Source organism: Humulus lupulus, chromosome 8 (genome assembly GCF_963169125.1).
Source record: "Humulus lupulus chromosome 8, drHumLupu1.1, whole genome shotgun sequence".
NCBI classification, from domain to species: domain Eukaryota; kingdom Viridiplantae; phylum Streptophyta; class Magnoliopsida; order Rosales; family Cannabaceae; genus Humulus; species Humulus lupulus.
Window position 1 is genome coordinate 20,847,904 of NC_084800.1, and position 17,213 is coordinate 20,865,116.

The 17,213-nt window shown below is 33.5% G+C and overlaps 3 protein-coding genes across 6 annotated transcripts; 1 reads left to right on the top strand and 2 right to left on the bottom strand.

Annotated features, from left to right (window-relative positions):
- Nucleotides 1-926: 926 nt before the first annotated feature.
- LOC133795125 (uncharacterized) lies at nucleotides 927-2,134 on the bottom strand. The gene is made up of 2 exons (XM_062232574.1): nucleotides 1,999-2,134; nucleotides 927-1,522 (listed from the first exon to the last, which is right to left on the bottom strand). The coding sequence occupies exons 1-2, from the start codon at nucleotides 2,132-2,134 to the stop codon at nucleotides 927-929; spliced, it is 732 nt and encodes a 243-aa protein (XP_062088558.1).
- Nucleotides 2,135-2,885: 751 nt separating this feature from the next.
- On the top strand, nucleotides 2,886-4,396 carry LOC133795931 (transcription repressor OFP14). Its single transcript, XM_062233414.1, has 2 exons — nucleotides 2,886-3,739; nucleotides 4,274-4,396. Exons 1-2 carry the CDS (start codon nucleotides 2,953-2,955, stop codon nucleotides 4,306-4,308), a joined length of 822 nt encoding a protein of 273 aa, XP_062089398.1. The 5' UTR covers nucleotides 2,886-2,952; the 3' UTR covers nucleotides 4,309-4,396.
- A 231-nt stretch (nucleotides 4,397-4,627) lies between these two features.
- On the bottom strand, nucleotides 4,628-16,571 carry LOC133795930 (regulator of telomere elongation helicase 1 homolog). 4 transcript variants are annotated; one of them, XM_062233412.1, is made up of 24 exons: nucleotides 16,300-16,571; nucleotides 15,597-15,850; nucleotides 14,804-14,988; nucleotides 13,087-13,168; nucleotides 12,767-12,914; nucleotides 12,468-12,624; nucleotides 11,876-12,156; nucleotides 11,747-11,792; nucleotides 11,510-11,651; nucleotides 11,264-11,418; nucleotides 10,700-10,791; nucleotides 10,523-10,621; nucleotides 10,354-10,422; nucleotides 9,560-9,646; nucleotides 8,705-8,764; nucleotides 8,467-8,588; nucleotides 8,327-8,384; nucleotides 8,126-8,231; nucleotides 7,574-7,675; nucleotides 7,389-7,429; nucleotides 6,839-7,294; nucleotides 5,743-5,888; nucleotides 5,370-5,452; nucleotides 4,628-5,151 (listed from the first exon to the last, which is right to left on the bottom strand). In XM_062233412.1, exons 1-24 carry the CDS (start codon nucleotides 16,399-16,401, stop codon nucleotides 5,144-5,146), a joined length of 3,081 nt encoding a protein of 1,026 aa, XP_062089396.1. In that variant the 5' UTR covers nucleotides 16,402-16,571; the 3' UTR covers nucleotides 4,628-5,143. The 4 variants fall into 4 exon arrangements, with proteins under 4 accessions (XP_062089396.1, XP_062089395.1, XP_062089393.1 ...); XM_062233411.1 differs by having other exon boundaries at nucleotides 7,389-7,432; XM_062233409.1 differs by having other exon boundaries at nucleotides 7,389-7,435.
- Nucleotides 16,572-17,213: the final 642 nt, after the last annotated feature.

Below are 17,213 nucleotides of genomic sequence, written 5' to 3' on the forward strand. Positions count from 1 at the left end.
CCATTGGCCCATGCTGGTAGGTCCATTTTTGAATGTTTATCTATCAGTACTCAGCTTCACTTTTTTCATTTAAATTCTTTTTCTTTATGGGGTTTCAGTGATAAAGTGTAACCAACATTTTAAATCATATGATGATTAAAATCATATGTAGCTTACTATAACAGCTTTGAAGAGAAGAGAGGGAGAGAGAGATTTGAAAAGTTGAACTTTTTTGTATGAAGTTTAGGTTGATCAGTAAAGGTCTTAATGGTTGGAACTACTTGGCTGCTTGAATTAAAAACCCCAACTATCTGACAAATGAGAAGACTTTTTGAGCTTATCTATAAATTTCCAATCTAAACGTTATAATAACAAAAGAGCAGAATTTTCATAGTCTCAAATCTTGGAGACACGCATAAGATAACACTAGCTTTACAAGGTAAAAAAAATCCAAGACAAGACAATGTATGGATGCAGTGTGCATTAAAAATTCAACTCTTAGAAAGTTGTCAAAAGGTTTCTTCTTTGTTTCATTTCCCACTTCGTAAATTACATTCTTTTGGCACCATTCCAAAGATGGTGATATATAGAGACTTGTCACTAACACGCCTATCTGGAGTTCTCATAAATCGACCCAATAAGATCCTTGAATTGGTCCCCAATTTTCATTTAATGAATTCAATAATTATCATATGTATGGCCCTTTACAACTGGACAAAACGTGGTGGATGGTAATAAGGTATCCACCCAACCTAACAAAAACACTGACCAATTCTCACTTCTTAATAAAGTATAGTTGGGTTTGAAAAAGAAGACATAATATCATGAATCTTCAAAAGAATTAGAATTTCATGTTATAATTTCTGATCAATAGATAATAATACTAATGGAAAGAGTGCTTATTATGCAAAACACAGGACTGAAAATCAACCAATATGCATACATAATTAGACAAAAGAGAGGCCACAGATGACAATAACTGCGTAAACACTAAAATCTATGAAAATCCCACGAATGGCTTGGTAAACCACTAACCCTCTCTCCAAAAACTTGACCGCTTGAATCCAATTATGTCCATGATCATCCTGAACCTGAGGCATTTCTTCTTCCTCTAGGCTGCTGTCACCGAGGTCGCCACCTCGATTTTCGAGGTATAATCGAGCAAACACAATCGTTGCATCAGTTAGTAGAAGAATGTAAAGAGGCCTTGAGGCTATAACACTCTCAGCCCTCACTATGTTCCTTCCAAATAGTGGATAATCAACATAAGATAAGACTACCAAGAAAGCTATTATCAGAGCACAGAATATTCTTGTAGTCTCGGAAGCTATAATGCTGGAATGAAGTCGTTTTGAAGTGAAAAATCTAGGCTTTTGCACAATATTTGATGATGGTTGTATTTTGTTGTTGTCGTTTTCTTCCTTCAATTGTTGTATATTATGATCTAATTTCTTCAAACACTTCTCCATCAATAGTTCCTCAAGTTGGCTGCTTATAATGTTGCAATTTTTTTCTTTAGTAACTTTTTGATGCTCAAAACCAGCTGCAACAATAGTGAAATGAAATCCATGATAATAACATTTTTATCTATAAAAGTATAACACTTCTATATCTAGTGACTGTGGTACAGATTCTTATGATGGACCACATAAATTTCTTTTGTACATTGCAATCCAATGGTGATAATTTTTTTAAATAGTAATTTCATCAGAAAAAGATATTATTATTTTCTAAGGAAATTAAAGAGAATGAAAGCAAAAATATATCTAACAAGCCATATATATTTAGCTATGTGAGGAAGAAGAAGAATAGTGTAAACATGTAAAATTGCATTTCCTTTCTAATGATCAATTAAAGTGGAAAAAGATATAGATTTAGTAGAACTAATATAACCCTGATGAAACAAAGTTATAAGATGTAACAGATGAAAAATGTGATCAGACATTAATTAGGTGGAATGATTAATATATATATATATATTATATAGATGGATACTGATTTGATCTTGTATGTAGGTACCTTGAATATCATGATGAGATATTGATGAATTAGGGGATGGTGATGGTGGTGGGGTGGGAGGAATGAAACCTATGCGATCGAATTCTCTCTCCATTATTTCTCTTCTTTTTTCCTTGCTAATCATCTCCATCTCCATTGCCATCTCTCTCTCTCTTAATTTCAGCTGAATAGATCAACTTTCTACTCTTTTTTTTTTTTTGGAAAAATTAATGAGTAATACTATTCTCCTTCTCTTTTAAAAATATAAAAACCAGCATATACCATAGATACGTTGTCGTTTTTTCAATTCAGAAAGACCATTAGGATAAAGATTATCTATATAATAATGTAAAGGATGTTTAATTTTATCTGATTCTCTATTTTTATTTATAATATGATTAGTACTAGTAGAGTAATGATACATATGCACTGAATTTTTTATCTAAGGTGTAACTGTTAAAAATTGTATTTTGTGTGCACATGTCATTGTTCTATTATTATTGGCAGTTATCAATTTTATTTTATTTTTGACAAATTTGGTAGTTTATCAATTTGATTCTAATGAATTTTATCAATTACATTTTTTTAATCAGCGACCAAACACAATTACCAAATCGATTATTCGCTTAATCCGTATTTTTTAAACATAATTTTTTTCCTTAAAAGTAGATTTAGAAAAATAACATCCCATATATTTTTCTTACTCAGTCATAAAGTTGAAAATATTTTCATACGCATAAATTTTGATTTTTTTTCGTTACGAGTGTAAATCTATTAACTTAAAATCCAAAAATATTTAAATATAACATTCCTGAAAATTCACATGCATATATTGTTATTTAATGCACTAATAAATTTGAAAAGATTCAAACGTTTTTCACCAAACCATTTATTATGTTTCGTATGTTAGTTTGCAACTGTTTATAAACCCCAGCTTGCTCCACGCCAATTTCACTCACAACAAAAACAAAAGAGATGGCAAAGAAAATCGAAAAATGTCTACAAGATTTTCTTCCCAATATCAAAAAACCAAAACCCAAAGTCCATTTCCCTCCTAATGTTTCACTTTCTTCATCCAAGGATTGGATCCTCTCCGGTTGTAAGCAACCCAAAACGCTGTCGTTTGCAGTGGGCCGAAATCAAAACGACGACTCCGCCACACTTACCGATATCGACCAATTCCTTGTTGAAAATTTCAAGTCACTTTATACAAAAGACGACGTCGTTCGAGCCAATCAGGATAGCCAAAACGACAACCAAGATGTCGTTTGGTTTGAATCTCCCCGGCTACTCGATACACTTCCGAATCTCCGTGGGTCCCGCCGATTCTTTGTAAGCACCGGAATATCGAGCTCGCTCATCGAGGAATCCCGGGCGAGTATTACCACCACCGCCACCACCAGTACTACTACTTGTTCGAACGACGTCGTTTGTGAGGATACGGCGTCGTTTTCGTCTGCAACCGTCGATAATGATGATGAATGGACAAAGCTTCCCGACCAATGCGTCGCCGTTTTGGCGAACTCACCGAAACCTTACGATGATTTCCGGCAGTCCATGAACGAGATGGTCGAAGCTCGTCTCCGGCGGCGGAAGAACGTTGACTGGAGTTTCATGGAGGAGCTTCTGTTCTGTTACCTGAACCTAAACGACAAAAGATCGTACAAGTACATACTCAGCGCATTCGTGGATTTGATCGTCGATTTGCGTCGGGATTCCGAACCAGCTCCGTCAAGATCACGGAAAGTGACTCGAACTCGAAGTAAGTTGGAGAAGAAAAGCCAGAGAGGGAAATCAGTAACGTAACAACTCGGTCGGTCATGGAGTTCAGTGCCAAATAAAAACAAGAAAATTAATTGTATTAATCTAAATATTTAATTTTTCTTTTTTTATATCTGTTTTTTAACAAAACTATCACATAACAAAATATAATCAAATTTTCATGTAGAGAAAATAACTTAACGTAGTGACCAATTTCGATTGCCCAGTGAATTTTTTTTCATTTTTTTGTTTTTATTAATCTCCACCTCCCTCACATGCAAGTGCAATCTTAGATATATTAAAGCAATCAATCAATCAATAGATTAAAACTTTATTTTATGATTCAAATTTTGTAATTTTGTGGTTTTTGGTGAGATTTCGTGGGTCTTGCCGGTACTTGCGTCTTCCTAGGAATACTTTTATTAGATGTTCATATTATTTTAATAACGTACAAAGTATAATTTTGTTTTATTCATAACATATTCTACCTAGACCTAGTTAATTATTCTTACTAATTTTATAATCTACCTTGCAGATACTCAAACCATGGCAGGAATAAGCATATTTTGACTTTGGCACGGATTACAATACCAAGATTAACTGAATTGAAGGGAGCATCAATTTTTTTTTTAAGCTTATAGCAACTTTTATATAAAATATATATATCACTATTTTAATTCCCAGCAATAGTTGGAAGAAAATTGGAAGTCTTTCTTATATTACAGTTTTTCTTTAATCATGCTTTAACAGTAACATTATGTTACTTTTTATTAGTATATGTGTGAGTTTCTTATGATAACGAGATGAGATGCACGTGCATGCCTAGTGTTTGATTTCTATACAGTAACATATGGAATGTTCATATTAAAGAATCAAACTCCAAAAAAAGTTACATGGATGGAAGATTTCTTTACACGCATGAAAACATAAAGGGGGCTTACACCAAAATACAGGACCTCTCTAGAGTTGATCGGACACCATTTTACTTAGACTTCCAGAGTTTAGTTTACTCGTAAAGACAACTTGTAATATGTGTAAAAATCATCAACAGATAATAAATTATTAATATTAGTAGATTCCATTCTTTGTAGCCTATTTTGGACCAAAATTCAATTGCACTTGGAAAGCTTATCCATGTAGAAACCAAAGTTCAATTCATGGCCACCTTCAAATTGTTATAGTGCAGCTACTAATTCAAGTACAGATCTGTACAAGTTACCACTAGCCATTTTGTTGGTTCATAGCACCCCAAATGATGCGGCGATATGCTTTCGACATAAGATACTATAGTTTTTTTTGGACTTCTTTTCTTAATGCTGAAGTACCTACACTTTGATTGCGGGAACCATTTTCAGGTAATTGCTGGTCAATTTAACAGTCAATACAACGTCAGATCATCTGGTGTTCATCTTTCTGCATGGCAAGTGCAGCCCTTTCATTAGTGAAAGTTTGATGATAAAAAAAATCATTTCAATCAATGTTATAGCTTATAACCCCCCTACAGAATCCTAGTCTAAACAACAAATCACATCATTTCCTAAATATACGCAAAACTTAATCCTAGCAGTGTGTATGCTTGTTTGTGCCAATAAGATAGACATCAGCATGACTACTGTTCTTCTCTTCCTTACCAGGGATTGTAGTTGTCCTGTCATTTGCTCCAAGATATTGGTCATAGATAGAATGATACTTAGCAGGGATAAAATCCTTGAACCTGTTAAATGTGGCCAAAACATCAAATTAATGGAATCTAATTCAAAAGAAAAAGTAATTAGATTTTTTGGGAAACAGTATACATCTTTAGGTAGGCATTCGGTAGTACATAATGGCATATAAAAGAATTGACAAGCAATGCCATGCAATAAGAGCAAATGTAAACTAATTACTTCATATCATATGATAGCTTTTAAAATACTTGTCTCTTTTTGATGCAATCTGACAGCCAAATCTTAAGATCTTTTACCAGCATGAAGCCCATTATCATCAGTATTGGAGACACAATACCTTACGAGAAGAGGCAACCGCTCAGGTCCAGAAAAAATTTTGACAATAGATCTCAAAACTTCATTTATCTTGACTGCTTTCGATTTAAGTGCCTTCATGGAATTCACGAATTCTTTATATTCAGCAGTACTAAGTTTCTCTTCAACCTGAAAGTAAAAAATAAAACACATGAACTTAAATTCTTTTGAAATTTAAACATAAAATTATAAATGTAAGCAGAGATTCAGAATAAATAATTTTGGAATCCTAATCCCTAATTATCATAATACACTTCTCATAGCAGGTAAGGACGTCCTATTATAAAAAACAGGACAAAAAATGTAATTATTTTGTTCTTCCATATTATGCTAGTTGAGTAAATGTACATGGCCCCTTTTAACCTTTCCTCTGAAAGTTAGATACTTTATTTTCTTCAAGGTATTTTCACGCATTCCTCCATATTGTTCTTCCCAACAAGTTAAATATACACACACATATGCACGTCTGTAGTGAACTTTGAGACAACTGGCCAAAGTTCATTTATTAAAAGAGGTAACAAAAGAAGAACAAAAAAGCTTTTGAGAAATTAGTAAACCGCAAGTTACAAACTACACTGTCTCAACTTTTTTGGCCTGTGAAAAAGTGACTCAAAAAAGTAAATAAAATGTCAACATGCAAAGGGATGTTCGGGAGTTATACTATTTCAACAGCTAAAAGAAAAAAAAATTACTTTTCTATATTAGCCAGTGTGATGGATCATATAGTCATAGCTATAATTTTAAAAAAATTATTAAAAAAGAATCAGAACCAGATAATAGTAATTGGTTCAAGCTATAAAAAAAAAGAGTAACATGGTCTAGCTAATGAAAGATCTACTTTCTCATATTTTACCTTAATTCGGAGAAATTACTACTCACAATTTCACATTATGTTATAGAAGTTTGTGACCCCCACATTTTGAAATTGCTGCCAGTAACTAATACCATCTCTCACATTCTTGAACAATCACAATGTATATATTTCAAGAATTCACCAAACAATCTCTTGACAGCTTTTATTTTTCAAAAGCCTCAAAATTCTCTTTATTATAATAATTATTAATGTGATTTCAACTCACCTGAATCAGGAATTCAGATCCTCTGGTTTCCTCATTACCAACCCGAGCACTTTGTATACTTCTATCAGCAGAATCAAACCCCTTGTCACATTCCAGAGATTTGGAAGTTGAAGAATTGGACTCAGAATTTCTCGTTCGAGATGAATAGTCACTAAAACTTTCATGATGCATCAAGCCTTGTTTTGTGCCTATTGATTTACGCTTCTTGGAAGGACAAGGAGCTAATAGTCCTCTAAATGATTCTTCATCTAATATAGAGTTATTATCGTGAGAATCACATGTAACATTTTGGTACCGAGCCTTCCCTGCAGAAATGAGCAACTTCTTCTCGTTGCAAATCTGTTCATTTGGACTAGTCAATATTCCAGATTTGTCTTTGCAGCAAGAAAGAGAAGCACGATTTGCAGGTTGAACCTTCTTCAACATAACAGAACAATCTTGACCCACTGCTGCTGTCTGCAAGTACGAAATCCAAAACTATCATTATAAAATGGTCAACCTTACTTTAACAAAGCATATGAGTTTATGCATGAAAAACAATATAACTCACCGAGGGCTTCAACTCTTCTAACTTAACTTCTGTTGCGTTTCCTGCTACTTGTAAGAAACATTATTAAACAAATAGTCAGATGACTGAAGACTAAGTAGAGTCCTTAATATAACTTATTGCAAATTATTTCTTTTTTTTTAAAAAAAAAAAAAACATAATCATTTTCTTTTTAAAATAGAGTCTACCATCAGCTGACATTGATGAGCCTAAGAGAGATGATATATTATCCATAGGAACTTCATTGATCTGCTCAAGCGCTGCTGATTTTATGCTAGAATTCAAGTCTCCTACATGGTACAGAGAAAAAATAAAAATCATGATATAATCAATTTCTTCCCTCAAAAGAAAGAGGGGGGAACAAGAAAAGAAAGGAAGGTTATAGGCCCAAATCAATTTGCCAGTCCACAACATTTGTTTAGGGTAATTAGAAGTACTAAATTACCAAAGAAATTTTCTGTCCCCATTTGAGTCCATTGTGTGGAGGCCCCTAACTAGCAGTGGGATAAGGAGTTAAACTTAAAATGAGTAGAATTTGATTGGAGGGGTAGGAACTGGAACAGGTTATTTCAGACTGTGAGACAAAGTCCTTGAGCTGTTGGCACTTTCATTATTCATTTATTAGAGGTCTGAAAAGGACCATTAAAGAAAATAACTGCTCTCCCAGTTCGTACTTATAAGTTTCCTCTTGCCCTTTTATCAAATAACTTCTAATGCTATTTTAATTTGAAAGTTCTTACCCAGTTTCTCGGTTTCTAGTAACTCCTGCTTTGTGGGACCCAAATTTCTTCCATCGCGAAAAAAACGGGTCAATGTAAAAACTACATCCCCGAATTTGGAGTAGCACTGAGAAAAGAATACCACACAAGTCCAAATTCTAAAGATTAAATTGTTATATATATTGGATAAGCATTTGAAGATTATTTCCAAAGAAAAAGCACCTTGAGATGAGGCTGGATCCAAAGTGAAATTTGAGACTGACGATTTGAATGCGAAAACCTGTTATCAACTCAGAAGTTAAAATATCAATACGTTCTAAAGAAAAAATTGATTGTTTATATTTTTTAAAAAGGAGGGGGACCTCTCATCACAAAAAATGATTGCTCCGTAGTCATGGCGATGCCGGATTACACGTCCAACAGCCTGATTTACTGCTCGTGTTGCTTGTTGACTGTACCAATCTTCCCCGGTAAGAACTTCTGACTTAAGCATTTGATAAAGTGACAAATTTAGTAATAATAAATATAAAGACAGAAAAAGATCATGACTAAGAAGCAAAATTTTCAGTTGTGTTCCACGACATGCAAGCCTATAATTACCTTGCATGCTTCTCTTAGGCATTGTGCCTGTGCATCCAAGAACTCGCGTTTCAGACGAACCTGTTGAATTTTTTTTTTAATTACAACAGCCAAATATAATGCAGGCCCAAAAAAAAATTACTACAGCGTAAATATAAAAAAAAAAAATTATTGATAGAATTTTTCTATACCTAGAATTGGATTAAAGCGATGAATTTATTGATCACTACATCTAATTCCCTTAAGATATTGTATGAAAGTAAAATTTCATAAACCTATATGTAATTCGAAAGAATAATTGGATGAATTGTAATTAATATCCCGACCTTCACTTAATATTCTATATATAATATAGAATTTATAAAATCTTTAAAAATAAAAAATGAAAAACTTTTAAAATATCTTAAAAAATTGAAAATAAGATGCCAATAAATTTATCTAGAAGTATAGACCCAGAGCTAGACTATATGACCTTAAAAGTCTCAAAAGACTTGGGTGAACTGAAATCTATAAGAATACCACCACTGCAGTTCAGCATCTAATTTATTATAAATTCACTCTTTATCAACATAACTCAAGACAAATTAAAATTTAAGCATGTCATGCTGTTGAAAACATCTTCTCCAATATAAAATATCCTCCAACAATGCCTATATGAATGCAAGCATCAGCTTAAGTCCAGCCATTCAGAAAGGAAAGTAGATACAAGCATGGTGTTGTGTCTATCAAGAAATCAAAATGATCTATTTTTATTGCTTAAACCGATTAAAATTCCAACTGCAGCTTTTAAAGCAAAAATAAACAAGAACTCAACTTCCAATGACACGCATTATTTGCAAGTACCAAAAGACTTTGGAGGAAAACAGGATATCAAACCTTATGATCTGTCATTGTGGCAAATGGCATACCAGTGACGATTACAGCTCTTCCAGCATGATCAGCAAAATCTAATCCTTCACTTACCTGGAAAATTAGTGACAATCAACCACTATGAACAAGCTTTTCACTCAAGCAAATTCAAAATCTAACAAAAAATATGCACTGGAAAACCTCATTTACATTTAAGTTGTTTATGCTTAAGCCAGTAAAGTATACAATTCCAAGACTAAGATTCAGCAATTAAAATTCCATAAGAATCTTGGAATTTGAGGAAGGGCTTGTAATCAAACAACAGTATTGACAGTGCTAAACATATGAGCAAATGTAACTGCTAGATTCACAGGTACCAGGTCGCATAAAGATATATCACTAACAATGATAATCCCAATATATAGTAAATCAATATGCAAATAAGTTTACTTCTTTTTTTTTCAGTTCATCTCAGGCAATACAAAAAATTTCGCAACAGTTGGCTAATTCTGTAAACTAAAATCTTGTCATTTTAGAGGCATATCTATAACCATCTTAGAAACCATTTAAACTCAATAAATAATAAAACAAAGTGCACACTTAATAGACCCTATCAGATAAACGATGCACCAGTACTAAATAATTACCATGATGCCAAAATGCAGATAAATGTTGAGAATTAAATTACTTTGGGAAATTTAAGTGACATGACCATGCATAAGCAAACTGTTTGTAAATCCATCCATCAACACATAAACCAAAGATCTGTCACTGTAAGACAATAAAGTGTTTTTACTAGCCGAGGAGATCTCTAGACATACCTTACCACGGCACACAGCAAAAAATATTGCACCAGAAGTTGAGGAGTCCTTCAGCTTAGCCATGTAATCCTGACAAAACAGGAGTAAAGAAATGCATCAGATAGACCATTTAAGTAGAGGAAGTGATGTCTGTGGACATATTGTAGTGCTTGGAACTAATGTAAGTAACCTCAATTGACTCGGAAAACAAAGAAGATTGTCTAGGTTCTACAACAGGTTTCTTATGCCTGCAGATTCTTTCCCATAATGTTGTTGAATTGGCATGACTCTGCAACATTGGAACAAAAATTGTTTAGACTAAAATAAACAGAGTTGATCCTTTCACTAATTGATTTATATTGCTTACCGTTTTCTTCCAGCACCCAATGCATTGGTCCAAAAGGTAGTAAGATGGAAAGAATACAAGCAGCCCATCAGGAACAATTCGAGCAAAATTGACTGAAAAATTGAAATCAAACACAAAAAATCAAGGATGATGATTAGTAGTAATCAGGTTCACGCGCTACTGATTTGGATTGGACAACTTCCAGTTCCTAAATCCATAAAAATAGGTATGTTGATTAACACATTACAGTGAACAAAATTAAGCAGAGAACTTTGAGAAGAAAAAGAATTTCAATCTGTCTCTAAATCATGGAAGCATTAAATACACCTCAGACTGCTTATCTATGCATCAATACAAATGAACAAAACTCAGGTTCCAATATTTATCTGGATCATCATAACATAATTGAATGAACCTCAATGGTCTTAAGAGCAGTGGAATCAAAACACAAATTCATAGCTTTGCAAAATTTAAATTTAAAATAACCAAGTAAATTTTCTGCAGGAAGATAGCTTCAGAAGAGCTAGTGTGTCCTATTTAGCTGAATCATTTATTGTAAAAACTCACAAAAGCTATGCTACATACCTATAGCATTACCAAGCTCTTGCTTGTATTCAAGAGTATCACGACTCCTATAAGAGGAATTGAAAGAGTAGCCCGATGGACCAACTGGTACAACTCCAGCCCATATCTGACTAGAGTTTATAACATGAGGGTTCTCCAACCTCACTGGAAAGTCTCTGAGGTAACAAAAAGAAAATATTAAAAATTATATCAATCACATTCACACCAAAATCAAATAGTAAAATTTTAAACCAAATATGTACTTACAGTTTCAATTCCTGAGCAAATGAATCCATTGGAGATAATGTGCCAGATGTTAATATAATAGAACCCACAAACAATTTGGAGAATTCCTCCATCGCAATTCCCGGGTTAAAGCACCACCAGCTAAGTGTCCTAGATGCCTTACCTGAAATAATGAAAAAAGAGATACCTAAACTTCACAACTACAAAAAGCATGACTGAAAGGAGGCCTAAATTAGTATGATAAGTCTCCAAAGTTACCTTTTAAACCATCTGATGCACTAGCTTCAACTTCCTGCACATGAACCTAAAACAGAAAAGACTTATATTCTCAGCTAATTACTTTATCATACTTCTCTCTCTCACACACAGTCAATATTTGGAACTTACACGATAGTATTTTGCATGAGCATTGTCATGTCTGAAAATTATATTAAGCATGTTGCCAATGCTTTCCAATCGACAGGCACTGCTTTTCCCTTGTTGCTGATTATCTTCTTCCAAAAGTTCAGTTGCTTCATCAATTATCTCAACAAGTTTGGATGAAGTCTTAGGAGTGATGTTTAAATCAGCTAGTAATTCATACATGTAAGGTCCAGGTTTAGTGAAGCCTAATTCCTTGGATCCAATAGGCACTTCCGCAATCCGCTTCTCAAGCTTTAAAAGAAGTGCTGCAAGATATACATTTATAACTAATTATAAGCATGTTCGTGAAGTCTGCTAAAATGCCTGAAGAATTTTTAAAAGAAAAGGAGAAAGAAATGCAAATGCAGGGTAAAATGAATAGTACAGAATAATACGGACCCATATGCAAAGTACTGCTGGCATACTAGCACTGATGGATTCATCATTTATAAATTTATAAATTTATATATACATATATATATCAGTAAGAATGTTGACTAACCACTAAAAGGTACTGGTGGCGAATGGCATATTCTATTTACACTACTACTTAAATAATATTACCAGTAAAGTTTACCTCTAAGAATTGCAAAATTATCTGGGTTATTTGACTTATCATCAGAAACTTGCCTTCTTTTTACAGAAATATCAATACAATTTTTTGCTTCAGAAATGCAAGCCGTAAGAAGCCAAGAAGGCAAGTCAAAAGAAGCTGCATCAGCACATAGGCCTTCCTGCGTTATATTTAGGCAAATAAGATCAATGTACTGCATTAACATTAAAACGGATTCAAAAAGAAAAAAATGGATAACCACAAACCAATTTCAGAATACAGAAGAAAAACTTTCCTTTGTTAGATATATTTCTTCAACTTACCAAGTTGTGAGCTTCATCAAATATAAGTACACTGTTCTGCCAATTTATTGTAAGAGATTTCCTATATCCACGATCAATGAGATAGTTATAAGGTGCAAATAATATATCCACAACCTTATGAATCTCCCGTGACATATAATAGGGGCACCTGCAGGAAATAGGTAATAAGAAATTACGCACTTCCATATACATATAGAAACGCACAAGCTCCATACCGTTAATGGCAATAGCTTCTAGGAACATCAAAAAGGAAAAAGCAGTAGGATTAGACTATACATTGGTATAAAATAGAAACAAAGAATTATCAAAAGAGAACCTACGGCCCAAATGATTTTCCAATATTGACCAAATCCTCGATATCTATAGGTTCATCTCCAAGATGAGGATTGCTCTTCATGTGACCTACAGTAGAATAATCAAATATATGTGAAAACTACAAAACTGAAAAATTCAAAAGTAATAACACTGGAGATAGTGCAGTAGACGATCCACAACAAAAGAAAGAACCAGTTTTGAAACAACCATTCAAAATATCCATGTTAACCAAAGATCATAGACCTAATTCAACAATTCTTTTTACCTTCTATAAAATACAGTAGTTTATTTTACTCAAATGATTTAACATGCAATAACAAAGTTTTATCGAGACACACAACTACTTATACAGTTTCTAGGATTACAGGAGGGGGAAAAATTGTGAAAGGTACATGGCGGCAAGCGCAAGCAATGAAGAAAAGTTGCAGCGAGATCCAGGCATAACATTTGGTGAAAGTAAAATAGTGAACTAAACACACTTTTCTTATAACCAAGAAAATAACAAATTCAATAATAGTTATCTTTCTGGATACAGAATTTTAATATCGATCACATGTATGTATGTATTTATTTACATAATTACATAACCTTATCAAGCTTGTAGCTTGTAGCATATAATATGTACAAAATTACAAATATAATATGGCCATGGGAAAATCCTCATTTTTTGTCCATAAGCAAAGAGATATGACAAAACCCAAGTACAAGAGACACAATGGAGTCAAAGCAAAACAAGACAGATGATAAGAATATTAGGCCTTCTCTGAGGTTTAATTATTCCAGAAAAAATAAAAAGAACTAGTTACTAATTAGGCCTGTTATTATTGACTGAATATATGTCCAATAGGATTATAAGAAGTGTACTAGGTGTACTAAGTGATTATTATATATATTGCCTAGTGTTCTAAGGGAATGGATATAAAAAAAGTTGATTATAATTGATAGAGCTTTGCTCTTGGGGAAAGTTCAAGCCTCCCAAATGCTTGGTAGTTCTTGTAAGCTTCTGGGCTTGATTAATAAAGTGTGAGAAATTCTTTCTAAGGCAATTCTTGTCTGACAACAGAATAATCAAGAGATGCAAGAGAGTAACTTTAATAAAAAGAGAAAATTGTATACAAAGTAATACCAGGATATGCAAACTCCAACAAACAGTTATAAGAATTAAATGTTTATTGCATCAAGACCTATAAAGCACACTATTGAGACTTGAAAAGAGGAAATTGACCCTATCAATTTATCAAACACTTAAGTACAATAATTTACCAAAAGCATAATAAATCTCTCATAGGAAACTCCACATCTATTTCTGTAGAGTGAATGATGTCAATGGTTGTGCCATTCTATAAGCCTCCCCATCGGTGGGTGCCTGTCTTTACCACCCAATCCAGCACTCTAGAAATTGATCAACTTTTTGCAAGTCTATACATTTTATTGTAATTTGAGACACAAAGAATCAATAAAGCTATTTAGGTTTTCTCTAGGTGGATCAAAATTGAAAACAGCAGCTAAAAAATTCATCTTTTTTTTCCAAATAAATTTCATTAGAGTTACAGTTGAGAACTGTACGCATTGATTTAATTCTGCATAAGACTCCCCATTTTTTATATCACAGTCAACATGACTAGAGTGCAAATATTTAATCAAATGAACTTTGTACTTTTCACACTTGTGTTTATCTAGACATCACACGAACAAAGACCGCCAGAAACTTATAGAACATACCAGCAACATGAAAATAATGGGTGCAGCGAGGTCTTTCCTGCTTTTCACGTTTTTCATGCTCTTCACGCTTATCACGATTTCTGCGAAGCATTTGGCACGCGTTTGATTGTGCTTTCCCATGGAGTGAACTAACTTGCTCATGAATGCATAACTGCTCTCGAGACCCTAACACTACCATTTTGGGCCTACACCAATCCAAATATTCAACTAGTTTAGCTTCCACATATCAAAACATCAAAAGCAGAAAAGACATATGATCTCAAAGGAGCAATTCATTACAAAGAAAGACAATGCTTTAATTCTTAGAACTACTCCACTAAACATGCACCATAATTTAATTAAAGCATTTGTTTGCATGTGCTGCCAATAATTAAAAAAATTATCATAATTGCAAATTTCACTATTGAGAGTCACATGAGAGAGTTGGAAAAGAGCTATTTATCCCATAAAACTACGTATCAATAGCTGTAGAGTGTAGATTGTCCATAAATTGAGTCCGCAACTTATGTCTTCCAGGACAAATTAATTGTATTAATCATAGAGGAACATCACCCAGCAAAAACAACTAAAGAGGCAAGATCGACACGGGTAATAAATAAACTAAACAAAGCCTCCTATCCACAGATCAAATTACCCTATGATATCAACATTGAGATAGTGCACTGTTGAGTTGACACGAACTACATGCGTTAGTTAGTATAATATGGCAGGAACAAAAGAACGATAAGATCACAAGCGTGGATCAGTGATGTGGAATACGAGCATTGAACTTAGGGGTGGTTCCAAAACTAACCTGTAAGAGCTTCTTTTCAATTCTTTGATTACTTGACGAATCTGGCTGTGAGTGCGTGATGTATAAATTATGGTGGGAAGATTTGGGCTCCCAGATTGTGATGATGATTCTGCTGAGCCTCCGGCATTCTGACTGCTCTTCACATTGGCACCAGTTGAGAAACCACCCAAACTCTTCCTCCAAGCCAACGTGGCACATAGAAGGCACAGGGTTTTCCCAGTTCCAGTGGGACTCTCCAGCAGTGCATTACATTTCTGACACATAAAATCGAACTTTAATATGGACATCATTGGGTACCATCGATGCAAATGAATAGTATTGTTTGTAAGTCTTGCAAACTCGCGCTGTGACCAATTTACGACTTAAAATATGCAGTTGTGATACTCAATACAAATGGGTATTGTAATGGCATAACAAATCATGTCAATCGCAATAAAAAAGATAATTTATCATACACCAGTACACCGAAATCAAATCACCCAGAAACAACATTCTTACAAGTGACAGCAAAAAGGCCCAGGCACACGCTTACAAACTTCCCAGTCTCGTATAAACGCTTTAAAGAAAAAAAAGAAAGAAAGAAAAAAATTTGAAGCAAGACCCAAAAAATCAATCAAGTTTCCAAATTCTGATTTCACGTTTCACACATCTCATAATCAAGCATCGGACATAATATAAATATAAAGTACTGCGAGATCTTTACATCTTGGAGGGCTTGAATGACTTTTTCCATGTAAACGAGTTGGCAATCGTAGGCCTCGAATGGAAAATCAACATCGATACCCCTAATCTTGTACGTCGGCATTTTCTCCGGTTTACCGCTCGAACCAATATAAAAATGCGGGAAACGTTTTCCGACGATAATTAGAAGGTCTGTTCGTCAATCACAAACCCTAGAAATTGTGCGGCTGCAGAAGTGGACTTCGTAATTTTCCCGCCATTGAACCAGACGGGCTAGCAATGCCGCGAAAAAATAACGGAGAAGTAACTTCAATTTGCTTCTTAGTTTTTATCGCAAAAGAATAAATACTAACGACATGTCGTTCGTTCTCTTTTTTTTTTCTTTTTTTTTTTGGGAATTTACTCAATTTTTATCCATTGTTTTCAATAATGCTCATATAGTACCATATATTTTAAAATTATACATATTTAATACCCTAAACTCAGATTTGATAGATAAAATTTTGTCAATATGATCAAACTGTCATCAGTTATATGTAATTAAGTAATTAAATTTAAATTTGAAACTTACATAACTAACAGCAGTTTGATTAAATTGGTAAAATTTTATTAATTAAATTTGAGTTTAGGGTATCAAATATGTACGATTTTAAAATACAGAATACCATATGAGCATTATTGAAAACAGAGGTACCAAAATGATACTTTACAAAAACAAAGGGTACCAACCCTTCTTTTTTTTAAGGATGCTTTTCGAAATTGCCTTTTACTTATCATTGTAATTTGGTGTAATTTTGGATAATTATTTAATTTGGTATGTTTATTTAATCATGTAATGTACATAATAACTATATAATTTAAAGTTACTCTTTAATTCTTAGTATCCCATGAGGATTGGATCTAATTAATAAATATTATCAATTTTAAATAATAATT